At 39.9% G+C, this 24,302-nt stretch overlaps 1 protein-coding gene across 1 annotated transcript in view; it reads left to right on the top strand.

Moving 5' to 3' along the window:
• Window positions 1-24,302, top strand: part of cacna1eb (calcium channel, voltage-dependent, R type, alpha 1E subunit b) — a 61,371-nt gene that overhangs the window by 35,120 nt on the left and 1,949 nt on the right. Inside the window, exons 15-47 of the mRNA XM_079347704.1 lie at window positions 473-585; window positions 688-819; window positions 1,114-1,183; window positions 1,596-1,713; window positions 2,870-2,937; window positions 3,122-3,189; window positions 5,814-6,569; window positions 7,748-8,007; window positions 8,240-8,396; window positions 8,496-8,625; window positions 10,119-10,178; window positions 10,313-10,419; window positions 12,097-12,193; window positions 12,299-12,459; window positions 13,642-13,779; window positions 14,016-14,217; window positions 14,310-14,474; window positions 14,893-15,003; window positions 15,692-15,772; window positions 16,069-16,188; window positions 16,322-16,387; window positions 18,208-18,299; window positions 18,428-18,602; window positions 18,690-18,817; window positions 19,162-19,258; window positions 19,411-19,516; window positions 19,709-19,816; window positions 19,902-20,002; window positions 20,763-20,869; window positions 20,964-21,063; window positions 22,737-22,841; window positions 23,272-23,407; window positions 23,831-23,994. Coding sequence (XP_079203830.1) covers window positions 473-585; window positions 688-819; window positions 1,114-1,183; window positions 1,596-1,713; window positions 2,870-2,937; window positions 3,122-3,189; window positions 5,814-6,569; window positions 7,748-8,007; window positions 8,240-8,396; window positions 8,496-8,625; window positions 10,119-10,178; window positions 10,313-10,419; window positions 12,097-12,193; window positions 12,299-12,459; window positions 13,642-13,779; window positions 14,016-14,217; window positions 14,310-14,474; window positions 14,893-15,003; window positions 15,692-15,772; window positions 16,069-16,188; window positions 16,322-16,387; window positions 18,208-18,299; window positions 18,428-18,602; window positions 18,690-18,817; window positions 19,162-19,258; window positions 19,411-19,516; window positions 19,709-19,816; window positions 19,902-20,002; window positions 20,763-20,869; window positions 20,964-21,063; window positions 22,737-22,841; window positions 23,272-23,407; window positions 23,831-23,994 — 4,599 coding nt within the window. The remainder of the gene's footprint in view (window positions 1-472; window positions 586-687; window positions 820-1,113; window positions 1,184-1,595; window positions 1,714-2,869; window positions 2,938-3,121; window positions 3,190-5,813; window positions 6,570-7,747; window positions 8,008-8,239; window positions 8,397-8,495; window positions 8,626-10,118; window positions 10,179-10,312; window positions 10,420-12,096; window positions 12,194-12,298; window positions 12,460-13,641; window positions 13,780-14,015; window positions 14,218-14,309; window positions 14,475-14,892; window positions 15,004-15,691; window positions 15,773-16,068; window positions 16,189-16,321; window positions 16,388-18,207; window positions 18,300-18,427; window positions 18,603-18,689; window positions 18,818-19,161; window positions 19,259-19,410; window positions 19,517-19,708; window positions 19,817-19,901; window positions 20,003-20,762; window positions 20,870-20,963; window positions 21,064-22,736; window positions 22,842-23,271; window positions 23,408-23,830; window positions 23,995-24,302) is intronic.

Here is a 24,302-nt window from a genome sequence, read left to right as displayed (position 1 = left end):
AATAAACAATTACCAAATAATACTAAAAGTGCATCTAAAACTCTATGCTCATTCACTTTAGATAGAAACAGGTTCTGCTGCCAGTCAATCAATCAATTAGTCGTCAATCAATCAAAAATCAGTCATCAATCAGTGTTAATTTGTACAGCGTCAATTCATAACAATTTTTATAGCAAGACACTTTACAAAAAAGCAGGTAAAAGACCTCAAATACTCTTTGTTATGTTATTTACAAAGACCCAACATTAATCCATCATGAGCGCCACACTAAGCAACATATAGCAAAGTTACAGTGGCAAGAAAAAACATCCTGTAAGTGGTAAAAACCTTGAGCAAAACCAGACTCATGTTGAACAACCATCTACCCAAACTGTGTTGTGCTTGGAAAGTGGGATAGCGTGAAATTCAGAAGAGGGAGACTGTAAAATGGACCCATTAGGAAGTTCAGCTTTGTTTGTCTTTTTTCTTACAGGTCATTGTAGGCAGCATCTTTGAGGTCGTTTGGGGTTTCTTCAGGCCTGGTATGTCGTTTGGGATCAGCGTACTGAGGGCGCTGAGACTCCTGAGAATTTTCAAGATCACAAAGTGAGTGTGACTATGAAAAGAGACCCTCTTTGTTTGTAAGTATCTTTTTTCCTGCTGTGTTTAAACAAAGAAGACAAAAAGTCTGTGATTTCTCTCCATCAGATACTGGGCCTCTCTCAGGAACTTGGTTGTGTCCCTCATGAGCTCCATGAAGTCCATCATCAGCCTGCTGTTTCTTCTCTTCCTCTTCATTGTTGTGTTCGCGCTTCTCGGGATGCAGCTTTTTGGAGGAAGGTGAGTAAAACCCTCAGAATGTAAATACTTAAATCCTCCATTCTCAGGGGACAGCTTTCTTTTCTCATTCATATATTATTGTAACCTATATATGATCAAACCAGTCTTTGAATTGCCTACTACACCCTGCAAGCGGAACTGCAGTTTCTTCAACGGTGTGTTTGATGAAGAGGAGAGGAAATGATATGTCCGGATCAAAATAGCTCTGCATCCTCCTCCTCCTCTTCTTCCTCCTCCTCTTCCTATTCTTCCTTGGTCATATCTGACCCTGCTTTCTATCTATCTTCCCTCTAGGTTCATCTTTGAAGATTACACTCCCACCAACTTTGACACATTTCCAGCTGCCATCATGACAGTGTTTCAGGTTTGGCTCCCACAGATCCCCTCGTTCTGCCTGCTCTCCATGACACATTGCACCCTGGGATATTTCTCACCCCAGGCACAGATTAAACAACTCTGCTCACTCGCTCTCTACCCCCCTGCCTCTGCTATCATCCCACACATCCGTGCACACATATGGGCACATGAATATCAGACAAGTGAAACGTGAACAAATCCACATCAGATCTGCTACAAAACCAGCCCCACTGTGAAGGTCTGTTTTGATCAGCAGACATAGTAATGACATATCCTGCTGCCATTTTCAAAGCCTATTTATCACTGGTTTGCGTGCAGGGAATATGTCTTCTTTTCCATGAGATTTTAAGGCAAATTTCTCAAATCATGTGCGTGCACTGTAAATATCTATGCTTAATATTCTCCTTGTGTGCTTGTAGATTTTGACTGGCGAGGACTGGAATGAGGTGATGTATAATGGGATCCGATCCCAGGGTGGAGTGCAGTATGGCATGTGGTCGTCCATCTACTTCATAGTGCTCACCCTGTTTGGAAACTGTATCCTTATTGACTATGTAGTAGTTTTTAGAGAGCTCTAACATAGCTTTTTCTCTTGACATGTACAAAAATCAGGCGTAGACGAAGAATTGAAAATGTATTGGCGTAACTGCAGTAGCATTACAGTGGAGGAACACTACATGATGTATGTAGAAAGAGTGTTGTGTAGAAAAGTGTTCATAATTGATAGTGTAGAGCCTCTTACAGAAAAAGGCTCTGTCTAAGATAGAAAGAAATGTCTAAAAACCGTTGATAACTTTAGTTTTTAACTTTAGTTTTAAAGTAATATATAATCTGCCATTCTTATTATTAAGAAATATTAATTAATTATTAAGCCTTCTTCTTTGAAGCCTTGTTCGTATCTTAGCATTCCAGTTGCTACTTCGTGATTCTTTTAAAAGCCAACCAGATTTTAAAGATGTAGCTTCCAATTTGCTTCAAATTAAGAGGAAAAACTACATTTAAGTAGGAGGAATCATCTTCCAGAGATGTCAAATTGTGCATGCTGTACTTTTGGCAATTTCACTGTAAATATTACTCCTGCATTTATCCAGTTTCTGCCTCCATCTTCCACAAATTTAAGGTAGATCAACATTCTTTTAACCCCTTCTTACTGTTACGTAAAATACATAAAATAGTGTTACGTGTTTTCCCTATCTTTTCCATGAATTTGGCATACACTTGTATAACTATACAATACATATAGTAGGATATAGAATAATACTATCTGATATTGGGTATTTTTAATCAGCAAATGTTATTATTTTAGCAACCATACTTGTATGTATCTACTACTATATTTCAGAAGAGTGGAATAAAAGTCAATGCAAAGCAATCATTTACTGAAATAAAGAAAGCAATTAATATTATCATTATATTCAGTTAACTTCCATTTAAACAAATGAATAGGCCTATGGTTAATGAGCAACACAAAACAGCCACCTCCATACTTAGATTATATGTCTACACGTACAGTTTAACTTGATGACGAACACCAGGAGTTAGGGTTGGAGCCCCATAAAAGACTTAGAGAAAACATTTAATTTGGTTCAGTTTTTGCCATACATCTACACACAATGTTTCTTTAAGGGAGCTGGGAGTACAAACACTGATAGATTCCTACAGGTGTGTTTGTTTTTAACCGTCTTCATGACAGACACTCTGCTGAACGTCTTCTTGGCCATCGCTGTGGATAACCTCGCCAACGCACAGGAACTGACAAAGGTTTGTACTATTTTTTACATCCGTGTTGGCAGTGAACCAATGTTTTTTTTTTTTATAAATATACAGTATATAGTACACACCTTTAGGGATGTATCTCACAAGTGTAGAATATAACAGATGTAGGTCCATTTCTGGTGTTACAATCAATATTAATTTGTGTATTATTTTATATTTTTTTTATCAGGATGAAGAGGAGGAGGAAGAGTTTTTCAACCAGAGATATGCCAGAGGCAGAGACGGCCTGATATCTGAGTAAGTCATTGCCGCCAACAGCTAAGAAAACTTCTGTTCTAGTATGAGATTAGCACACACGGCTCTTAGTCCCAAACTCTATATCATCAGTGTTCGACTGATTGTCAGATTTCGATCTCATTTTAAGCAAACTGAAGTTTCAGATTGAGCTGAACAGTGTCACGATTCTTTGAAGAGTCGTGTCTCTCGCAGCAATTACTGGTGGTCCTTCTTAAGATTTAGAAAGGATGCTTTTGGAGAACTACTGCTACTTATTATTAAAGATGATGTGATAAAAATCAAGATATCAAGAGGGTCTAGCTCACAAGATCAATATTTCCTAAAAAAAAATGTATTGATAATGAACTCTCTGAGAACCAGTTCCTTCTGTTGCATGGGGAATGCCAACTTAGACAGGCATGATAAAGGCATTTATGATGGAATGATAATTGAATGTGCCTGATTTAAAAGCATGACCCCTTACCTTAAAGCTATTTCTATAACTGCTTGTCTTTCAATACTAGGGGGAGGAGGGCAGATGGTATTTTTCAAAGATTGTTGTGAACAGCAGGAAGTTTCACTCTACCTAGGGAAGGGATATTTTGAGCATGTAGATTGTGACCAAGTTTCCGTTCTGTCATATTCTTTTTTTTTTTACCAATCTATTTAATCACTGTGACAATGGAGTTACAGTATAGAGTATAAGACTACTGGAGTACATGACCCATCAGGGGAATTACTAGCTTACCAGATTCCTAAAACAGCGATCACTAAAGAGACATGTAGTGTACTTCAGGGACACATGGAGTTTCTGATTTAGAGCACTGGCTTGGCTTGTTTAGGACTGCATTCATTTTTATGCATGTTGTCACACTAGTAACTACAAACTTCTTTCGGTTATACCATCAACAGTGAGAGTTCCCACATCATATCCATGACTATTGATGATGCTTATCAGGTGTAAACCCTGTATATGTTTGGGTTCTCTCCAAGTACTCTGGCTTCCTCATGCTCATCAGGGTTAATTGGTGAGTTTTGAGCGTGAGTGTCGTTGGTTCTCTGTCTCTATATGCCAGTCACGTGATTGACTGGCAAACAGTCCAGGGTGTACCCTGCCTCCCGTGCTTTTTCCCATTCGGGGTCGCAGGGAGCTGAGCCAATTCCAGCTGCCATAGGGCAAGAGGTTGACTGAACCCTGGGCAAGTCAATCACAGGGCTGATATACAGAGACAGACATCCAGTCACACTTACATTCACACTTACATGCAATTTTAGAGTCACTAATTAAAATAACGTGTGTGTCTTTGGTCTTTGGGAGGAAGCTGGAGTACCCAGAGGGAACCCACAGGGAGAACATGCATGCTCCACACAGAGAGTCCATGTCTCACGGGACTGTGCCTACTTCAGGACAGATAATTAAATTATAATGAAATGCAATCACACCTTTGTTTTTTAAGTGACAGATAGTGAAACATGCAATTATTTATTGTTTAAATTCCACTATGGGGGGGAGTATTAACCATGGACTTTTTTTTCCTTACCAGGTTTTTTAAGTTGTACAATTTTTTACAATACAAAGTTTCGGCGTGTATTAGAAAGACAAGACGTATCAAAGAGTGAAATGGCTGTGATATTACTAATAGAAAAAACAGAAACACGTTCAGGTTCTACCCACTGTATAAACAGGCAAATAATCAGTGAGAGGTAACTGCACACACTGTGTCTCTGTAGAGGTGACACTGAGTGTATCATTTGTCTGTTACATATTTGAATGTCCTGTTTGTGTTGCAGCTTTTAAGATGCCGATTTAACTGTTTGCTGGTTCCATCACATTGTCTTGTTTTTATGCCTGTTTAGTGACGTTGAACAAAATGTAATGTGCATCACTGATGATTTGCAGTCAATTTGACCCACAACCTTTAACATTTAATATAGAAAAAGAAATAATTTGAATGTCCATAAAACCAAGAACTTCTTTCAATAAAAATATTCACAGTCATTCATCCTCAAGCTATTGTTTCAGTTCCTTGAAAACCTGGATAAAGAATAGCTTCAGTTCTGGTGTCATCACATATTTTGTTCTGTGTCACAGCAAATGTTCTGTGTATGTTGTACAACACTAATGTCTTGTTTTCAAATAATCACTCATTGATTACATGGACAACAAAAGAATCTGAACACCAGTAAGTATAATTGTATGCATCCCTGTCTCACAGAACTCCTCCCTTTTAATTCTCTCACTAGATTATCCAGATTATTTTCTAGATGTTACACTATGTTTGTACTTTGGTTCCCTGCACCTTGGCCTTTTTGTTTTTGTGTTTTTGTTTATCTCTTTGCTTTTGATCTGTCCTCACCTTTCAGGTAACTTAATTTTTTTCAGTTTTTGGATGTTTTATTTTTTTTTTTAGCTTGGAATATTTTGCACATTTTTCCATGGGAATTTTATTTATGTTACCAATTAGCTAACATTAAAAATTCACAGAAAAGGTTTGTCCTTTTCTTGCAACTTTTGATTTTACTTTGTACGTTTCTATACAACTGGTATGCAAAATTCACAAAGTCTTGATATTTCTTGTGATCATTCCCATAATATTGGCACTGTTACTGTACCATGATAATGTGAGATAAATTATGGTCCTTAGTGGGAGGAGAAGACCCTACCTGTACAGGAAACGAGCTATCCATAGAGGCCGGCCAAACTTCCCAGAGGAGCTTGATGGTCCCCCAGGTGCCGCCGATGAACAGCCCCTTAAAGGAGCTAAACCTTTCTCCAACCGCCGTGAGAGGAGGAGAAAGGTCAACATGTCTGTGTGGGAGCAGAGAGCCAACCAGCTCCGCAAACGTCGCCAGATGGCGAGCAGAGAGGAGTTGTTTAGCAGCCCTACAGAGGAAACGGCTGAAACCCCTACCATCGCCCACCACACCACCACCATCTCCGATGAGGCCAGCCCTGCTCACCTGCCTGAATCCCCCATGTCTGTGGGGATGCCCCTCCCAGAGCCCCCCATGTCCATCTCCATCCCCATGCCGGAGCCTCCAACAGCTGAGCCTCTGGTCAACCTGAGCGAAGAGAAAACCGGAGGAGGAAACCACCGAGCTGCAGGAGGGGGCAGACACAGGATGGCCCGCAAATTCAGACCCAGTCAGGGGCCAGAGGAAGGAGCACGACACAGACGGCACCGTCACAGAGAAGCTCGACCTGAAGCAAAGAGTCTGGACTGTTCTCAGACACCACACGAGGTGCTACATGTGAGACGGTCGCTCAGCCAGGAGAGGAAAATACTGGATGAGAGGGAGGAAAAGGAGGAGGCAGAAGGAGGGTCAGCACAAGATGACTGTGGAACAACTATCGTCAACCCGTATGCAGAAGTCGGAGAAGATATGAGGCGAGTCTTTCTTCACGTCTTGAGATAACCAAAAAGTTATTCGAGAAAAAATATGCTTTAGTTCACGAGACTCTTCTTATTTCTTTATTCATATAACCTATGAAATCATATAGTTTTAAATAGATTGTCTCTGGAAATGTCTCTATTGGATTGTCCGTGAGAGAGCACCCTCTCTCTTCTTTTTATAGCAAATATTCACTTGTTTTAAACGTAAATTTAATGCATTGTCCACATGTACAAAGACGTTATTAATAGCTGCGTTATTAATAATCATTTAACTGGTCAATCCAAGAGGAGATGAAATCTATTTAGGTAATGAAGACAAAAAAATTAGTCGACTTTCATCCAAAATCCAATCCTACAACTAAATTACATAAAGATAAATGTACCTAATTAATAGTATATGTTAGAGAGAGGGAAATTACCAAAAAGAATGCGTTCTTTTAAGAACATGCAGCCTACCTTTCCCTTTGTCTAACTGCTGTTTCTCCTTGGCTTAACTGTGTCACATACAGCTAAGTGCTGACAAGAGGCTAACATGCTTGTGTAAATGCAGACGAGCAGATGTGAGGCAGGTGAATAAGTTCTCAAGTGTTCACCATGTGATCGAAGGATGCCAGCTTGCCAACAGGTGTTGGCACTACGCTCAAAGTCAGGCTACTCATTGCCAACAATACAATGCTCACATTCTTGTAACAAAAATGAAGAAGGGTTTGTAAACATAGAGTTCAATGCTAACAGTATAGTGCTTACATGTAAGCTATAAACCTATATGATGAAACTTATAAAAGTCAGGGCTCTAGCCCATAGTGACAATGCTAACACTTTGCTACAATGCTAACACTTTGCTGTTAGTAAGGTTCCTGATTTCTTTGTGTAAGCATGCTATAACTGCAAAGAAAAGCAAAGGCTTCATTTCAGAATTTAATTGTGACCTGATGATGAGGTCATCAAAGTTATAAATAATAAGGATTAAGAGGACGTGAAAAATTGTACAAAATATGTTTCCAGTTCATCTAATGGCTGTTGAGACATTTCATTCAAAAGTTGACTTAATTGGAAAACCAACCAATGATAAAAAAACACAACAGATTATAAGGTAGGATCCTCTTTTAAGGGGAAATCCATTGACATTCAGACTTCAAGCAATTTCGATCGCAACTGATTAATGCTTTTCTTCCCTGTTTCAGATCTGGTGACGACATCCCCGACCCTCCTCAGTGTGAACAGCTGCTGGACTGTTCCTGGTCTGAGCAGGGCGAAGGTAGACACCCAGACCAGTGCCAGAACATGCCTGTGGAGTCTGCCTTGGAGGCTACAGAGTACACTGTGAGGACCGTCGAGTCAGAGAGCCGCCCCGTCTCCATCAAACGAAACAAGTCCAACCTGGAGGGAAGTGTGGCCATTGAAATGTCTGCACAGCCTCTGCTGGAGCTCACCCCCATGACAGGTAACTCTGAATGCAGTCACACTGTTCTTCTAAGCATCATCAAGTGGGATTAAGCACCAGTATCACTCTTTCAACATGTGTAGGTGTTTCTGACATCTGATAGTGCCACACTCGAAGGTTTATTTTGATTTATCCATTGTGCTGGTGAATCATTGTTCTTTCTCTGTCATCGCAGTCCATGCACAGCTAAAACATTTACTTCTCCTTACTCCAAACTCTGTCTGGGTTTCAGTGAACAGCAAAGAGTTGGAGGCATACAACTCCGACCAGGATGACGACGATGACAACGACGAAGAAACTGAGGAGGAGGAGGAGGAGGAGGAGGAACCTCCACTTCCTCCCAAACATGTAGCGCCAGACAGCATGTTCATCTTCAAAGCTTCAAACCCGTAAGATGCTGCAAAGTTTGCTAAACGATTCAATGTCAAGGCTAATACAGAAGTATATGCTTGTTGCTTGTTAACATCTTTCTCTGCGTTGATCTGCAGTATCAGGAGGATATGTCACTATGTGGTCACAATGCGTTACTTTGAGATGACCATCCTACTCGTGATTGTGGCGAGCAGCATCGCACTGGCTGCTGAGGACCCTGTGTGCACCAACTCAGACAGAAACAAGGTGAGGACAGAGCACGTCTCTTTTTTTATTGTGGTTCTATTTGGAAATGCAGAATGAATGCATTTAAATGATGCATTTACCTGTGTGAAAATTCATCCTTAATAGTAAGGCGGAATATGCTCACGTGAATAACGGAGCTCACTTGTGTTGTGTTTTTTCCCATACAATGTTCATGACAAAAAAAACAAAAAAAAAACAGTACGAGCTTTGGAAAAACTAAAGCATATAATCTTAATGTCTTTTAAAAAACAAACGAGAAAACATGTTCAAAAGATACTTCCAAAGACAAACCTACTGAGATATATAATTATTGACATTTTTGCCTCAGGTTTACTGTTTGATCCCTCGTCGACGTAACGCTGTCTCAGCAACAATGTGTCGTGACACATTTGGTTTCATGCTCATTGAAAGTGTCAGCAGCTTTGACTGGGACGTAGCTGTGCAAATTGCTTTTCACAGTTGTTGTTTTTTCTGTTTTGTATTTTTACAACTCAGCATCATGAAAAGTGTCAAGCGTGACCCAATCTGCACAAACTAGTAAATCTATATTGTAGCTGGCTTCATTGTGAGAGTGACAGTAAAGAGCTGTGGTGTTCCCACAGACCCTGCATAGACACCTCATCTTGTCTGGACTAAATGATCCAAATTCAAATATCTCATTTGGCTGATGTAGAGCTTTTAAACAGTACAACTTGAAGAGAAACCTCAATGCCCCCTCATAATCTTTAACCTTTAATTTGGACGTTACGTAACCTTTCTGCAGTAATGCTTTGTGTGACATCCCTGTTTGGTGGGGTTCCACTTTTTAACATATTTTAACAAAAGCAAACCTTTCGGTACTCATGAATGATGTCAGAGTGATTAAGTCCTGCAACAGAAGAAGGTAGCATAATGTTTGTGCTGCCTTTCTTTAAGTTATTCTTTAGCGGCCAATACAATCAGACAAAACTGGAACAACGCAAACACCAGGGGAAAACAGTGAAGACAAAGAACGAAAGGAGTCTTTCTTTGAAGGCCTTAAAGAGGGGTTCTGGGAAGAAAGAGAGGGGATGTATACTGTATGTGCTGCATCTGTGGATGGCTCAGTGTTTGTGCATGTAGTTGTGGAAAAGGTGATAGTTGTAGGGGATGGGTGGGGTTGAGGGTGAGGATGAGGGGTTACCAGCTGATGTAAGGGTTTCAGACACGAGCTTGACTGCAGACTGTGTTGTGGAACAAGGGGGAAAGGGAAAGTGAACAAACAATGCTTTTCTAACCTCGCTATCAGAGGAATCAGAATTAAATATTTCTATTCCTGATATAGTTTTTGAACAAACACACAGCCTCTATTTAAAGATGCAGCTTCCTTGAAATAGAAACTGTTAAAGATTTAAAACGCTTTCCAACAAGAGGATTACATGTTGATGGAGTTGTATATACTGCTTGATACTTTTGGTCATGAATCATGCACAGCAAGATTTTTTATTGGTGTTTCTTTTTGTGTGTGTGGTCAGGTCCTTCGTTATTTTGATTATGTCTTCACTGGAGTTTTTACCTTTGAGATGATCATCAAGGTATGTATATTTTTGTATAGAAAACACTCTTCACAGAAATGTAACAGTCGAGATTCACCCTGAGGTGTTTCCGCTCCACTGTTGTTTGATCCATTGACTCTGCGTGTCTTTGTGTATGTATATTTGTCCCTCAGATGATAGACCAGGGTCTCATTCTGCACGACGGCTCTTATTTCCGAGACATGTGGAACATCCTGGACTTCATCGTGGTGGTGGGAGCTCTCATTGCCTTTGCTCTAACGTGAGTCACTGTATAGTGCCGCCTGTCGATGAGTAATGGCTGACTCACTGCAGCAAATCGTTTTCTGAGCATACAGTATTGTTATAAACGACCTTCCCTCAAAGACACTTTTGTGGAAAAATGCTGTCTGCTTCAATGACAAAGGAGCGGCTCAAAAAATTGCAGATTTTGGAGGCATGCCTGGTTCTGTGAAGTGCGTAACTCAGATTTAAGTGTTTGTATGGATTTCTGTGTAATTTCAGGCTTTACACGAGTGAGGTGTGTCATGACTGCTCTGAAAAACCTCTACTGTATTTGTTTCTGTTGTCGTTCCCAGCTGAGTGTGACAGATAACTGACTAAACCTTTTTCCGCCTTCTGTTGTACTGTACAGGACTGTGCTGTGGATTTCTCTGTTGTGATTATAACTGTGATCCTCTGAGCTTTGCTCACAGTGTATCTCTTTTTATGCCTCCATTTTTTTCTATGTTGTTCCTGTGGATTTTATCACTGTTGTGGCTACCAGGAACGTGATGGGGTAAAAATTTCAGCCACACTAAATGTGAACGTCTTCCATAAACTTTAAATATATATCTTAAATTTCATTTGTTTGTTTTTTATTTATTGTGTTTGGATTTTGTTTTTGTGTCTTTTTAAACCTCACCAGCAGGTATCAGCGGTAAATGTTTTAAGATGTAGCCACTTTAATTAAACCCTTTTTTTTTAAATTAATTAATTAATTTGGCACATTTTTTTCCAATGGTGCACTTAAAATGAGTCCAGTTGAGTATAATGGCTTGTATAAATGTACAGTTTTTTTAAATGTACGGTTTTAAAAATTAAAAATTCACATTCACAATGTGCATACTTTTTGCTATGACAAATAGTATGTTGTGTATTAAAAAATAATCCATGACTAATAAAGTGAAATATTACACATTGTCCCAAACCCACACAATTGAGCCTGGGTTTCAAGGACAGAATTAAAACCATCTTTATTCAAATGTTATGATTGATAAGTGAGAATTAGCCATTAAGGTGACACAACTTCAGGGACAACAGTTTGCCTCACTGTTAGTTTATGCGCCCTGTGTACAGAGGCTGTTGCCCATGAAGTGGAAGGTCTGGGATCTGACTCCAGCCTGCTGCTTCTTTGCAGCGCATCATTCAGGACTTTCTCTGTCCTATCTCAACACACAAATACAACACCAAAAATTAACAGTAAAAAAAAAATAATGTCATAACCACTATATCATACCTTATTTTTTCAATTTAGTGGTTTCAGGACACGTGGTAATTTTCTGAGAGTGTATGTATTGATTTCAAAACAAGCCTTAATTAAACTAAACATTGTTTTATTTGAGGGTCTTTCATTTGTTGTGATTTCAATACATACACAGAAAACGTATCTTTACAAAACACAATCTGATTTGAGTTCACAAAAGCTTCATGCAAAGTTAAACATCTTAAACAACAGTCATCTTTGTTACCCGTGACACCTGCTGGGCTTGGTACTAACACTCTGAAAGAGAAGTCCTGTTTCAACCTGTTTTTTAAAATATGCACTTGTGTTACCATTTTGATTTCACTGTTAGCATTCTTCTTGTCACTGTTTTAAGTGTAACCATACCCAACTGTCCTTGTGCCTAAGTTTGAGCACACGTCCTTTCTCCTAAGTGCTGTGTTTCAATGTCAACAGAAACAACAAAGGCAGAGACATCAAAACTATCAAGTCGCTCAGAGTTTTGAGGGTTCTGCGACCTCTTAAAACCATCAAGAGGCTTCCCAAACTAAAGGTATGAAGCAAGTCTCTCCAAACATTGTCCTGTATTTGGTTTCCTGGTGTTATTTCACAGATCTCTAACTGGTTGCTCTTGCTTTGCCATACCTCTTCTCCACAGGCGGTCTTTGACTGTGTGGTCACATCTCTGAAGAACGTCTTTAACATCCTCATCGTGTACCAGCTCTTCATGTTCATCTTTGCTGTCATTGCTGTGCAGCTATTCAAAGGAAAGTTCTTCTACTGCAACGACAGCTCCATGAACTCAGAGAAGGAGTGCCAGTAAGTGGATCTGTAATGGTATCTGAACCAGACATGGAAGAAGCACTCAAAGATTTCAGCAAATGTAGTACATTTAAGATATTGCCTTGCAAGTAAATGAACTGCATTCAGTATTTTACTTAATTAAAGGACACAAGTATATGACTTTAAATGTAAACATATAACCGTAAGTAAGAGAACTCATACTGCAGAGTAGAACTATATCAGTGTTTTTTTGTCTGCACGATCTGAATCGACAAATGTCAAGAACATGGCACTAATACACAGTATTGTTTGAAGCACAGTATTTCTATCTTTACAATAGTTTAAACAATGTTTAAAGAAGCAGAAAAGTTTAACAACCAAATAAAAGTACATCTACTTTACTTTAAAAAAACAACAACTTCTGATCTAAAGCACTTGTTTTATGTCTAACTCAAAAAACAAACAAACATATACATGAATATCTACCTGAGGCTAAATATTACTATAAGTTACAAACAAAACATCTAACTGTAATAAAGAAGACTTACAAACCAGATCAGGAAGGGAAGTAGAATCTTTTTTTCTATCCATTTGAACTTTTGGCAGCTGGTTCAGTCGCCCCCTGCTGGTTTTTGAGAAATAATGCAGGAGGCCTTTCTTCATTGGCTTCACTTTCACATGAATGGTTAATTCCTCTCTTATATATACAAACGTGTAATTGCTATTGCCATAGTCAGTGAATATTTTTCTGTTTGGGACAACTATCTTTCTTTTCTTTAGTAGAGTTTCAATAACTTGTTGTTAGAATAGAAACTAAGGTTTTACATTGTAGGGACAATGCTTATTTATTTATTTGCTTTGAGCAAGATGAGATCATGTAAAAAGTAGCAACGTTTACACACTGGCCTCTTTAATAGTTCACTAATATTGTATCTTATTTGTTAAATCTGAACACAGTCAAAAACAGGAGCTCTGGGTCAGATTGTTTTTGGCATTTTGAGGGCAAACCAGGCGACTAATCTTGTCTCCCTTACTGAAAAAAACTGGAGAGAACAAACACAATACGAAGCTATTTTCTCATATCTTGTCAGTGTACATAGAAAATAAACAACCAAAACAAAGAAAAGAAGCTTCAAATAGAGCACAGACACATGAACCTGTTCATAGTAAGTGGGTAGGCTAATATCTCTCTTCATTACAACTGCTGTGTTCCCACAGAGGCTACTACATCGACTACACCAGAGACAAGAAGGAGGTGAAGAGACGAGAGTGGAGGAGACACGAGTTTCACTATGACAATGTCTGCTGGGCGCTCCTCACACTTTTCACTGTCTCAACTGGAGAAGGATGGCCTCAGTAAGTAGATTTTTACCCCGGAGGACACGCCAGGTAGTTCAAAGGCTTCATGTTTAACCTTTAGACTGTCTTTTTTTCAGATTTGCATTTTGCAACCTAAGAACGTCAAAATTCTCTTCACATATTCTCTTCTCTTTTATTGTGAAATATAAGTACACAAGTTATGATATATATATTTTTTTTCCTTCCCTGAAAAAGATAATAATGTTTCTCTTCTTTTTCCCCTCTCCCTCCAGGGTGCTGCAGCACTCGACCGATGTTACAGAGGAGAACATGGGGCCGAGTCGAGGGAACCGAATGGAGATGTCAGTTTTCTATGTGGTCTACTTCGTTGTCTTCCCGTTCTTCTTTGTCAACATATTCGTTGCTTTAATCATCATCACCTTCCAGGAGCAGGGCGATAAGATGATTCAGGAGTGCAGCCTGGAAAAAAACGAGGTATGGAGCGATTAATTAAAAGTTAAAAAAAAGTGTAAATTTGCACATATTCATCTGCTTTATGTTTTTCTTTTCAAATTTGTCACCATCAGAGGGCTTGCATCGACTTCGCCATCAGCGCCAAGCCAATGACCCGCTACATGCCTCAGAACAGACAGACCTTTCAGTACAGACTGTGGCATTTTGTGGCCTCGCCTTCTTTTGAGTACACAGTGCTCGTCATGATTGCTCTCAACACCGTTGTCCTCATGATGAAGGTAAAAAAAACAATCGTGTAAAAGCATTGGAATTCTTTAACGGTCAGTCCTACAGTCATGATGCACACTTATTGAGAACACTTAACATTGGACTAAACAAGCGTTACATCATAATGAAGAAAAAAACAGCTATTAAAGCTACTGAAAACTTGGTCTGCCTGAATACTCGACTCTGATTGGCTGAAAGTTGTCACATGGATGTGCAGATATCAAAAGCAATGAAATGCTCATTTTGATTGTTTATCTACAAGTTTTTAGGGTTTTTTTTACACTGTGCTGACATTAACTGTTATAACAAAATGATGTCTGCAAAACTCATTGGTTCAAAGGTGCATATTCATCTTTATAAACAGTGATCATTGTAGATAGATGCATCAAAATGTAATTAATGTCCTTTTAAACGTTTTTTCCTCCTTAGTACCACTCGGCTCCAACAGCCTACGACATGGTGCTCAAACACCTCAACACGGCCTTCACTGTCCTATTCTCCTTGGAGTGCATCCTAAAAATCCTGGCGTTTGGTTTAGTGGTGAGTGTTTTCAAAAGAAGACCGATGTAGTTTCTCAAGTCCTCCTTTTGACGATGATGTGTAGATGATGAAGAAATATCCGCTGACACTGACTTGCATGTAATATAAGACATTTATTTACAAAAACAAGAAACAGCATCAGTCCAGGTTAGCCATGTTACCTGGGAGAGTCACCAGCCAATTGTGACAAAGAAAAGACCCTAGTATTTATACAGTATTGGTCAAAGCAACATCAGGACATTTACGACTCTATTTAGGCTTTGATCATTCAGGTGTGCGTCTCCTACAGTCCTGTACCCCCTGTGGTTCCTCAGGACATATGACTTCAAAGGTTATACAGGTCACCATGAGGTCACTTCTTATCTCCCCCAATGTATCCTAAGGGTCTGTTCTCACTTCAATACCAAACTGTTTATCTATCACAGTCTTTAAGGAATGACCCCAAATAGACCCCTTCATTGTCTTTGATGTTAACAAATCTCTAACCTTAAGAACGTCATTTGTCCCACCAATAGCTCACATGTTACAGCAGCATACTTACACTTCACATACTTATTCATATTACATTATGTCGCATGTAAAATACACTACACCGACAAAGGTGACGTTCATCACATCTTGTGCTGCTAATACTTAATTTGCCTATGTTTGGTCAAACAACTGAAAAAAAAAATTTCTTTCGCCGCAGAACTACTTTCGAGATACTTGGAATATTTTCGATTTCATCACTGTGCTTGGCAGCATCACTGAGATAATTGTGGATTTACAGGTAAGTTCCTGCCAAGACACCGTTTCATTTTCACACTGTGCTGACCCAAAGAAAAAACGTCGGAAATAGTCGGCTTTGCAAGCAGCATTTTTTTTCCTTTCCAAGTATCCTGGTGTGCTGTGATCCCTGCCTCCAGACACAACTTAAGTCATGTTGTGATGAATTTCGCCATCTGTGTTTTTACATCCTGTCTCCCCCGTCTGTCTGCCACTCTCTCTCTCTCTCTCTCTCTCTCTCTCTCTTCCTCCCTCCTTCTGGTGTCACCCTCTCTCAAACCATCCGTGTATCTTTCCTAGTCCGTGAACACCATCAACATGAGTTTTCTAAAGCTTTTCCGGGCAGCCAGGTTGATCAAGCTACTGAGACAGGGGTACACCATCCGGATTCTGCTCTGGACTTTTGTACAATCTTTTAAGGTTGGATATGTTTTAATCTACTCGTTGGTCCATGTCACTTCAATGATAATACATTTCTGGAAGTAAAATTAATTAAAATTCTTACCTTGGTGACAAGTTTTAATCAGATATTTTGCTTTCTCTCTTTCAACAGGCTCTACCTTATGTCTGTCTTCTCATTGCAATGCTTTTCTTCATATACGCTATCATTGGAATGCAGGTATTCTTTCACTAATATATATTATGGTTAATGTTACAGACTGCCACGGCTCATTTTTTTCAGTGAGAAAGCTTCGACTTATTGTTTGAGACAACTTCAATAACTGTAGTTAGGAAAATCTGTGAAAACGTTCTTACTTTCTTGAGATCAGAAAAGCCCGACAATGAGAGAAAATCATGATTCTACCAACCACCATCTTAGTTGCAGTGGACAAAAACACAACAAATAAAAAGACGTAGAAAAGTGCAACTACCTGATGGAATAAAACTAAGAACAGAAATGTGTCTGTCAGTAAAAAAAATCCACTGATATGGTAGCAATAAAGAAGATTAAGTGGATTAATAACATGAGGATGAATGAAAATAAGTATCTGTTGCTCTTAGTCCTGGACAGTCTGTAGCTCCAACCAGAAGGGAGAATAACAAATTCCTCCATGAAAAGATGGTCAGAAATTGCCATGATTGACTTTTCTTTTCTCACATTTTGTGTGTTCTAAATTTACGAAAAAGAAAGCTGCTGTGTGTGAATTATTTTACTCATATTATTCTATTTTACTGTTTCAACAATACTGGACGGATTAATGCGTTTCAATGAAACTATCTTGTTGAACCTTGTTTGGCCAATTTATTCCATATATTTTGTTTAAATTGTGTGTACCGTAAATTCCGTACTATTGAGCGCACCTGGATATAAGCCGCACCGGCTAAAAATAAGTAAATAAATGTATTTGTACATATATAAGCCGCACTTGATTATAAGCCGCAGGTGTCCACGCTATAACAAGAGCTATTTACACAGACGTAGGCTACCGGTAACATCCGCAAATACTGTAGCGTCCGTACGGACGTTAAAGGACGACGAGAGCGTTCAAATAATAACTTTTAATAACCCGATCACTGTCGGCCGTGACCACGCCGTTTACAGCAGAGAGCAACACATAACTTGCCGTAACAATCCAACTCTCTCCCCCAGCGTTCTCTCATACAGCCACTCAACGCGTTCTCGCTGGTGCATTCACTGACTCTCCACATAATCGGAATTATGAACACATTATCAACTACTGACTTTACAACATGAACCGTTACAATACGAAGCCTAGCCGACGGTGTCTGTAACACTGTAACACACAAAAAGATAACCGTAATATATTTCACAAGAAAAAGTCCATCCATTCACTTCCTCAGTCTCTGTTGTCGCTGTCAGTGTCATCTTAACGTGCAGCAGCTCTGTTAGCTTCTTTGACAGCCAGCTCGATCGCCTTTAACTTGAAAGCTGCATCATATGTATTTCTCCGTGTGTTTTCCATCATGAGGGTGCGTGCATGAAGCGCAAAATGACTGATATTAAGATCCGACGTGACGAAGTCAAATGTTTTTGCGGCAGAAGCTCATTGTCCCCCAAGAAAAATCCATGCATTAGCCGCACCGGAGTAGAAGCCGCAGTGCTCGAAGTGTGAGAAAAAAGTAGCGGCTTATAGTCCGGAATTTACGGTACATAAATACAGTATGTACATGATACATTTTATAGATTAAGTTAGTCAACATTTTTATCCTATGCTTTGAATTCACATCATTAGCAAAAAAAAATGTGTCACCAATAATCTCATGGCTTTACTTGTGTAAAGCTGCTCATTTTTAAAGTCCCTCCCTGCTCCATCATTTCCATGGCGACTGACCCGATGTGATTTTTTATTTTTACGCTTAGATACATTTTTCATTTCTACATTTTAATTGAATTGATCCTCAGAAGAAAACGGCTGCTAAAGCAGAAACTAACAGGAATCCAATGCACATAGCGATTGATTCTCGTGTTTTCTGCAGGTGTTTGGAAACATCAAGCTCAATGATGAAAGTCACATTAACCAACACAACAACTTTAAGACCTTTTTCAGTGCACTGATGCTGCTCTTCAGGTGGGCTTCTAAAAGATGTCCTTCAAGCTTCTGTTTCATCTTAATTAATTTCAATTCTTTTGAAGACTTTGGAAAAATGGGTTTCGAGTTGATGTCAGCCAGGTGTTTGTCTGTGTTTGAACCATCAGGAGTGCGACCGGGGAATCATGGCAGGAAATCATGCTTTCGTGTCTGTCGGGTCGGGAGTGTGAACCGGACCCCTCCATTGCCCCCCTCACCATGTCTCCAGACCACGAGGGAGGCTGTGGGACTGACTTTGCTTACTGCTACTTTGTCTCATTCATCTTCTTCAGCTCTTTCCTGGTCAGGGCTCCAATACAACGAAATTATCTTGATATGTTGCACACGTTATTCTGCACTCCTGAACACTTCTTTTTTCTTTATGTTTAGATGTTGAATCTGTTTGTGGCTGTGATCATGGATAACTTTGAGTACCTCACAAGAGATTCCTCCATCCTGGGTCCGCATCACCTGGATGAGTTTGTCCGCATCTGGGGGGAGTTTGATCGTCTGGCATGGTGAGAGATGGTGGCAGGTATCGCTGCTCTATTTTATTTGACCTTGTGAGCAGACATGTTCTTTTTTTATCCAGCAGAGGGCCATCAAAGAGTGTGAAATGTTGATGGCTATTTCAGTTCAATGAGCCACAGGCTGACAGTATTCCTAAAAATACTCCTTCAAGAGTGTACACCGGGATTGATTTTTGAGAAAACAACCATTATTCAAACACAATGTCATACATGAAAAAGACCTTGCAAAGATTTCCTTGAGTTTTGTTTTCATTCTTGATAAACTTCTCCACCCTTTGCTTCTGTTTCTCTGTGCCTTCTCTTACTCATCCCCCCCTGTGTTGCCTCTGAAGCGGTCGTATCCACTACACAGCCATGTACGAGATGTTAACACACATGTCGCCACCCCTCGGCCTGGGCAAGAAATGTCCAGCGAAGATTGCCTATAAGGTACATGAGCCATTTCTAAGTAGTTTAAAGACAATTAGAATATATTAGGAGTTCCTTTTATTAAGAATAATCAGTGGATTCAAGGGACCAAACCAACAGACTGTAACTATCAGCCCCTTTCTTCGTCTCTCGGTCTCCTGTTTGTTTCTCAGAGGTTGGTGTTGATGAACATGCCTGTGGATGAGGACATGTCAGTCCACTTCACCTCCACCCTGATGTCACTCATCCGCACAGCTTTGGAGATCAAAATAGCCCGAGGTCAGGGTCACTAAGGAGTGAAACTATATTCATCATAGTTTACATTACTGTTTAGTTTTGATTGTCACTTAATAATAAAACATCTATTTCTGATAATTCAATCCTTTTTTTTGATGTTGTGTCTTTTGTCTAAATCGAATTGAATGATAGATTAAATGTATTTACATAATTGTCTGAATTGAACTGCCAAAGGTGGTGAGGACCGTATTGCTCTGGACAGCGAACTCCAAAAAGAGATCAGTATCATTTGGCCTTATCTGCCCCAGAAGAATTTGGATCTACTGGTACCTATCAACAAAGGTCTGGTTCTAACTATGGATGTTTAACTGAGTGTGATGTTTCGAGATGAGCTGTGAAAGTTAATGTAGTGTATCTGCCCTCGCAGATACAGACATGACGGTGGGGAAGATCTATGCTTCGATGATGATAATGGACTACTTCAAACAGAACAAAGCCAAGAAGCTCAGGCAACAACTCGAAGCTCAGGTCAGCCGTGCAGGCTTGTATTCCTCAACATGTTTTACAAATGATTATCCGTGGGGAGAGACACACATACTGTGAAACACATTTTACAGAAAAGGGGAAGAAAAAAACCCAAACTCACAGCACAGCTCATGTCCATCCTCATATGGGATGTTTTTTTTATTTTCCCATAAACCTCTAGAGCTCATGTTTGTGGCTCAGTTTAATTAATTACATATGAGAACAACAACAGCTTTAAAGGCTAGAGTGTTCTTGTAGCTTAACCTAAATATTAAAATAGAAAAATCCACTTTCATATTCTTAAATGTAGCTCGAACAAATAAATCGACTGAAGCCGAAAGTCTTAACTGTATTTATTTTTTCATTCTTATGGTTTCAAAAGTATGGAAACAGGAATATGGTGGATATGACCCGAATGCATATAACAGAGGTGAAACTAATTCAATTCAATAGTTATAAAAAAACATGCTATGCTAAGGTGAGGCAGGCAGAGAAGCATTCATCGAGCATGCAAGAATCAAAGATTTAAACGAGCAAGGTCTTTGAAATGAAAACAACAACAACAAAAAACACAAAGAAGAAAGAGAATATGGGGGGTTGAGCAAATAATACAAAAACAAACTGTTACAGATAGAAAAGAAGCAAAAAAGTTATTGAATCAAAGTCAATTAGGAAACAATAAAAATACGTCAATCAACAAATAGAAACGTTGCCCTTGGATCAGAGCAGTATGTGACTGAAGTCTTTGTGTTTCTTATTTCAGAAGAGCAGCTTAATGTTCAAGAGTCTGGATGCGTCCACCCTCCCGGAGGACATTCTGTCCAACAGCCAGACGCTGCCCATGATGGCCCACAGTGCCGGCTCAGCCCTGTGAGACTGTGCACACCTGCAGATGTGTGTTTCTTGTACTCCTGGCTCTGTTTATATGTTGTTTTCAATAATGTTTCCCTCTGTTCTAATGCAGGACCAGAGGAGGTTTTGTGGCCTTGAGCCCTATCTCACCGCAGGAACTATTCATGCAGCCCATGAGCTCAGACGTGGATGTTAGTCAACAGCAGAATCTGGTAAGAAACAGGAATGACATGATGTGACCATAAATACTTGAAACACGTCTTAGAACAGTGGTTCTTTGCCTTTAAATTACTGTGAACTTGTCACAGGCTAACTCTGAATAAGGATTTTCTCCTCTGGCTGTTATTTGAATAAATTCACAGGTCGAATACAAAAGACAGTTAGATACAGTATATTTTTCTTCTTATGTTCCTAAACTGAATTATATTTTTGTATGAAGTGCAACACACATCTGCAGCAAGAGAATCTTGGTCATTCACCCGACTAACACACTGTGTGTGAGGAACACACATAAAAGTAGTCAAACTTTGACCCATTTCTGTATTTAATAAAGCTAACTGTGGATGTAAAAACTGCTCGACTGCAAAGCCAATGCAATGACTTAGTATCAAAATGATCTCCAGCTCTTTCTTAGTGCCGCACAAACACATACATGCTACATAAATGCACTGTTAGCTAGACCATCAGTATAAATCTACGCTCAGTGGAACAAAGCAAGGACAATCCTGATGAAGGATATAGGTAGCTTATATTTGTACAAGAGCTCAGTTGAGTGAATCTACTTCAGATGTGAAGTGCAGATTGCACCAGGCATTAGTTAGACCGTGTCACACACTCAAAGGGATAAACTCTGCCCCCTGATATAACACAGCATGCCACAGTTAGAGTAATCATCAACACCCACGAAAGCATAAAAAAGCAAACGCATACGCATCCCCCTTAATTGTTTCAAAAAGTGGGGCGCAGCTGTGGCAAAGTATCTGGGATGTGCCGGGGTCTGTAAGTAAAATCAACGGATGTGTGGGTGAAGTCGCTGATCTGTGTTGCCCGTCAGATATGTCTTGTGATCCCTAAAGGGGGGTCCGGACCACAGGTTTGGAACCACTGTCCTAAAGCAAATACTAGACGCATTTAATATTTACAAAACAACACAACTTTTGATTGAGCGCTTGCCAAAGCAGCAATATGATGTTTTATTTCTTCATCACTTACCTTTCAATCGATGACATTGCTGTGACTTTTCTCCCTGCCTTGCAGAGCTCGGCATTGCTCCTGTCTGTGCTCCCGTCTTTTATTCCTGTGGAGGTTGGATTATCAAAGGCAGATTTGTCAAACAGTTGTTGTTTTACTGTGTTTCCACTGTCTGGTTTAACTGGTTTATGTTGCCTGCTAGATCAATGACATGAACTTGCCCTAAACTATCCACATATTAGTGTTTGTTCTTGCACAGGAATGTGTTCGACCCCTTGACAGATGTTGCGTGACTCTTTGTGTAGTTGTTAGGACCTGAACCTGCATGATGGAATGAACTATCAGGCTGAAATATGGATTTCCCTGTGAACTGTTTTGTTTCTTGTCCTTTCTCACTCTTCTTGTCCACTGTTTGCTCCGACACAACTCGCACTGTTTCTATTCCTCCTCTAAGTCAGTTATCTGTTGCTAGTGGTTAATTTGTCTTTCTTTTTTTTTTTTTTGGCTGAATGGTTTTGATTGGATGGCGATGGTGATGGTGATGGCTATGACAGTGACCCTCAGTGATGAAATGGCTTGTCTGCGCTCCTCTCACCTGAAATGGACCTTGGTATAGAGGCAGTCCTGGCAGGGGCGAGCCTGATTGGTGCTCTGTCTCTCCTTGCCCTCCTTACTTGTGTCTGTACTCACCTAGGTGGGCGAGTGCAGTTTGGGGATTGAATCCCAACTGGAGGTTCCGCTAGGAAGGGGCCTGTGTGTGCGGGCCTCTTCCATGCCCCGTCTGGCTATAGATATGCAGGTACACTTATTTTCCATGACACAGCCTCTGTGCTGGATCTTGAAGACGACAGTGGCTGCATGGGCTCTAACGCCAAAGTGCCTGTTTCCTACATGCACGAGATGATGAGAAGTTTATATCAGTAGAGTTTTGGCCTGTCTTTTCTTTGTTGGGAGTCTTTTTAAGATTTAAAGAAATTACAAAGTGACGTTTGATGTTGAATGCTGATGCCTTGCTCTCTTACCTTGATCCCTTTCATCTCCAGAATAGAAGAAACTAAACCTAACAATATGGATGCATCATTTGTTTGCACTCAAGCATGATTTTATCTTCCAACTTCTCTGCAATGGTCCCCTCTTTTCTGAATTTACAGCATGTTAACGTTTTTTTTGTGCATGTGCCTTGTTTTTGCGTGGATGTTTTTGTATGTGTGTGTTTCTATATGCGAAAGCAGACAGAGGTGGCAGGCGGCTCCATGAAGCGTTCAGTCTCCACTGTCGCCGATCAGCGGGTGAACGGTCTTTGGCAAGACGAGAAGAGTCCTGAGCGATTTTATCGACCTCGTCACAAAAGCTACAAGGCTGCTGGTGAGTGCTGTCATGTCTTCTTATTATCCTGTTGGTTTGTGTGCATTCACTGTATTTTCTACCATTTGCATACATACATACATACATACATGTGGGGAAAAGTATACATGTTAATGAGTTTGTCTGAACTGTCAGCATGGTTGAAATTCCTGTTTTTCTCATGAGCTGTGGATTTACTGTATCTGTATTTCTGATGTGTTCTTTAGTTTACCTGTCGTGTCTTGTTGCCTGCTTCAGATCTAATTTCCTTTTTGGATAATAATAAACGTCAGCAGCCATATGAAAACATCTGAAATTGCATGTTTTTGGGATGGTTTGGTATCTCTATATGGACATCAACATCTAAGAAATAATATCCTGTTATCTGATCTCTGTCTGTTTTTATCTTCCACTTGTTTCCTCTTCTGAAAATCTCCCTTCCAGTTTCTCGTTCTGAGCACTGGCAGAAGGCAGACAGGGAGCGTGGCAGGTCTAAGGAGCGTTGCCATCTCCTCTCCCCTGAGGCCTCTCGCTGTAACTCAGTGGAAAGGGACTTGCAGCCATCGAGATCCAATAGTGCAGAGAGAGCACAGCCCCAAGATAAGCAGGTTGGTCAGAAAACTTCAACCAACACCCAGTATATCAATCTAAGTATTTTGCGAACTCATTTTTGATTAAGTTTTTTTGTTGAAAATTAAGCAGCAGAAAAAAAAAATGTTTTTATTCGCTAAAAAAATAAGGTGAAAATAAACTGAAAATGAAAATGGACCGGCTTGTTAGACTAATGGGAAAAGTCTGCATCTCTCCTTTGTGCCAGGAGTAACGCCACAAGTTCCAGTTCCAGCTGCATGCTCCAGTTAAACTAAACATTTTAATTAAACACTAAAATGGTGATATCAGATAGAAAATTAATAGG

Source organism: Symphodus melops (assembly GCF_947650265.1).
Source record: "Symphodus melops genome assembly, chromosome: 7".
In the NCBI taxonomy this organism is placed as follows: domain Eukaryota; kingdom Metazoa; phylum Chordata; class Actinopteri; order Labriformes; family Labridae; genus Symphodus; species Symphodus melops.
This window is presented reverse-complemented; position numbering and strand designations above follow the sequence as displayed.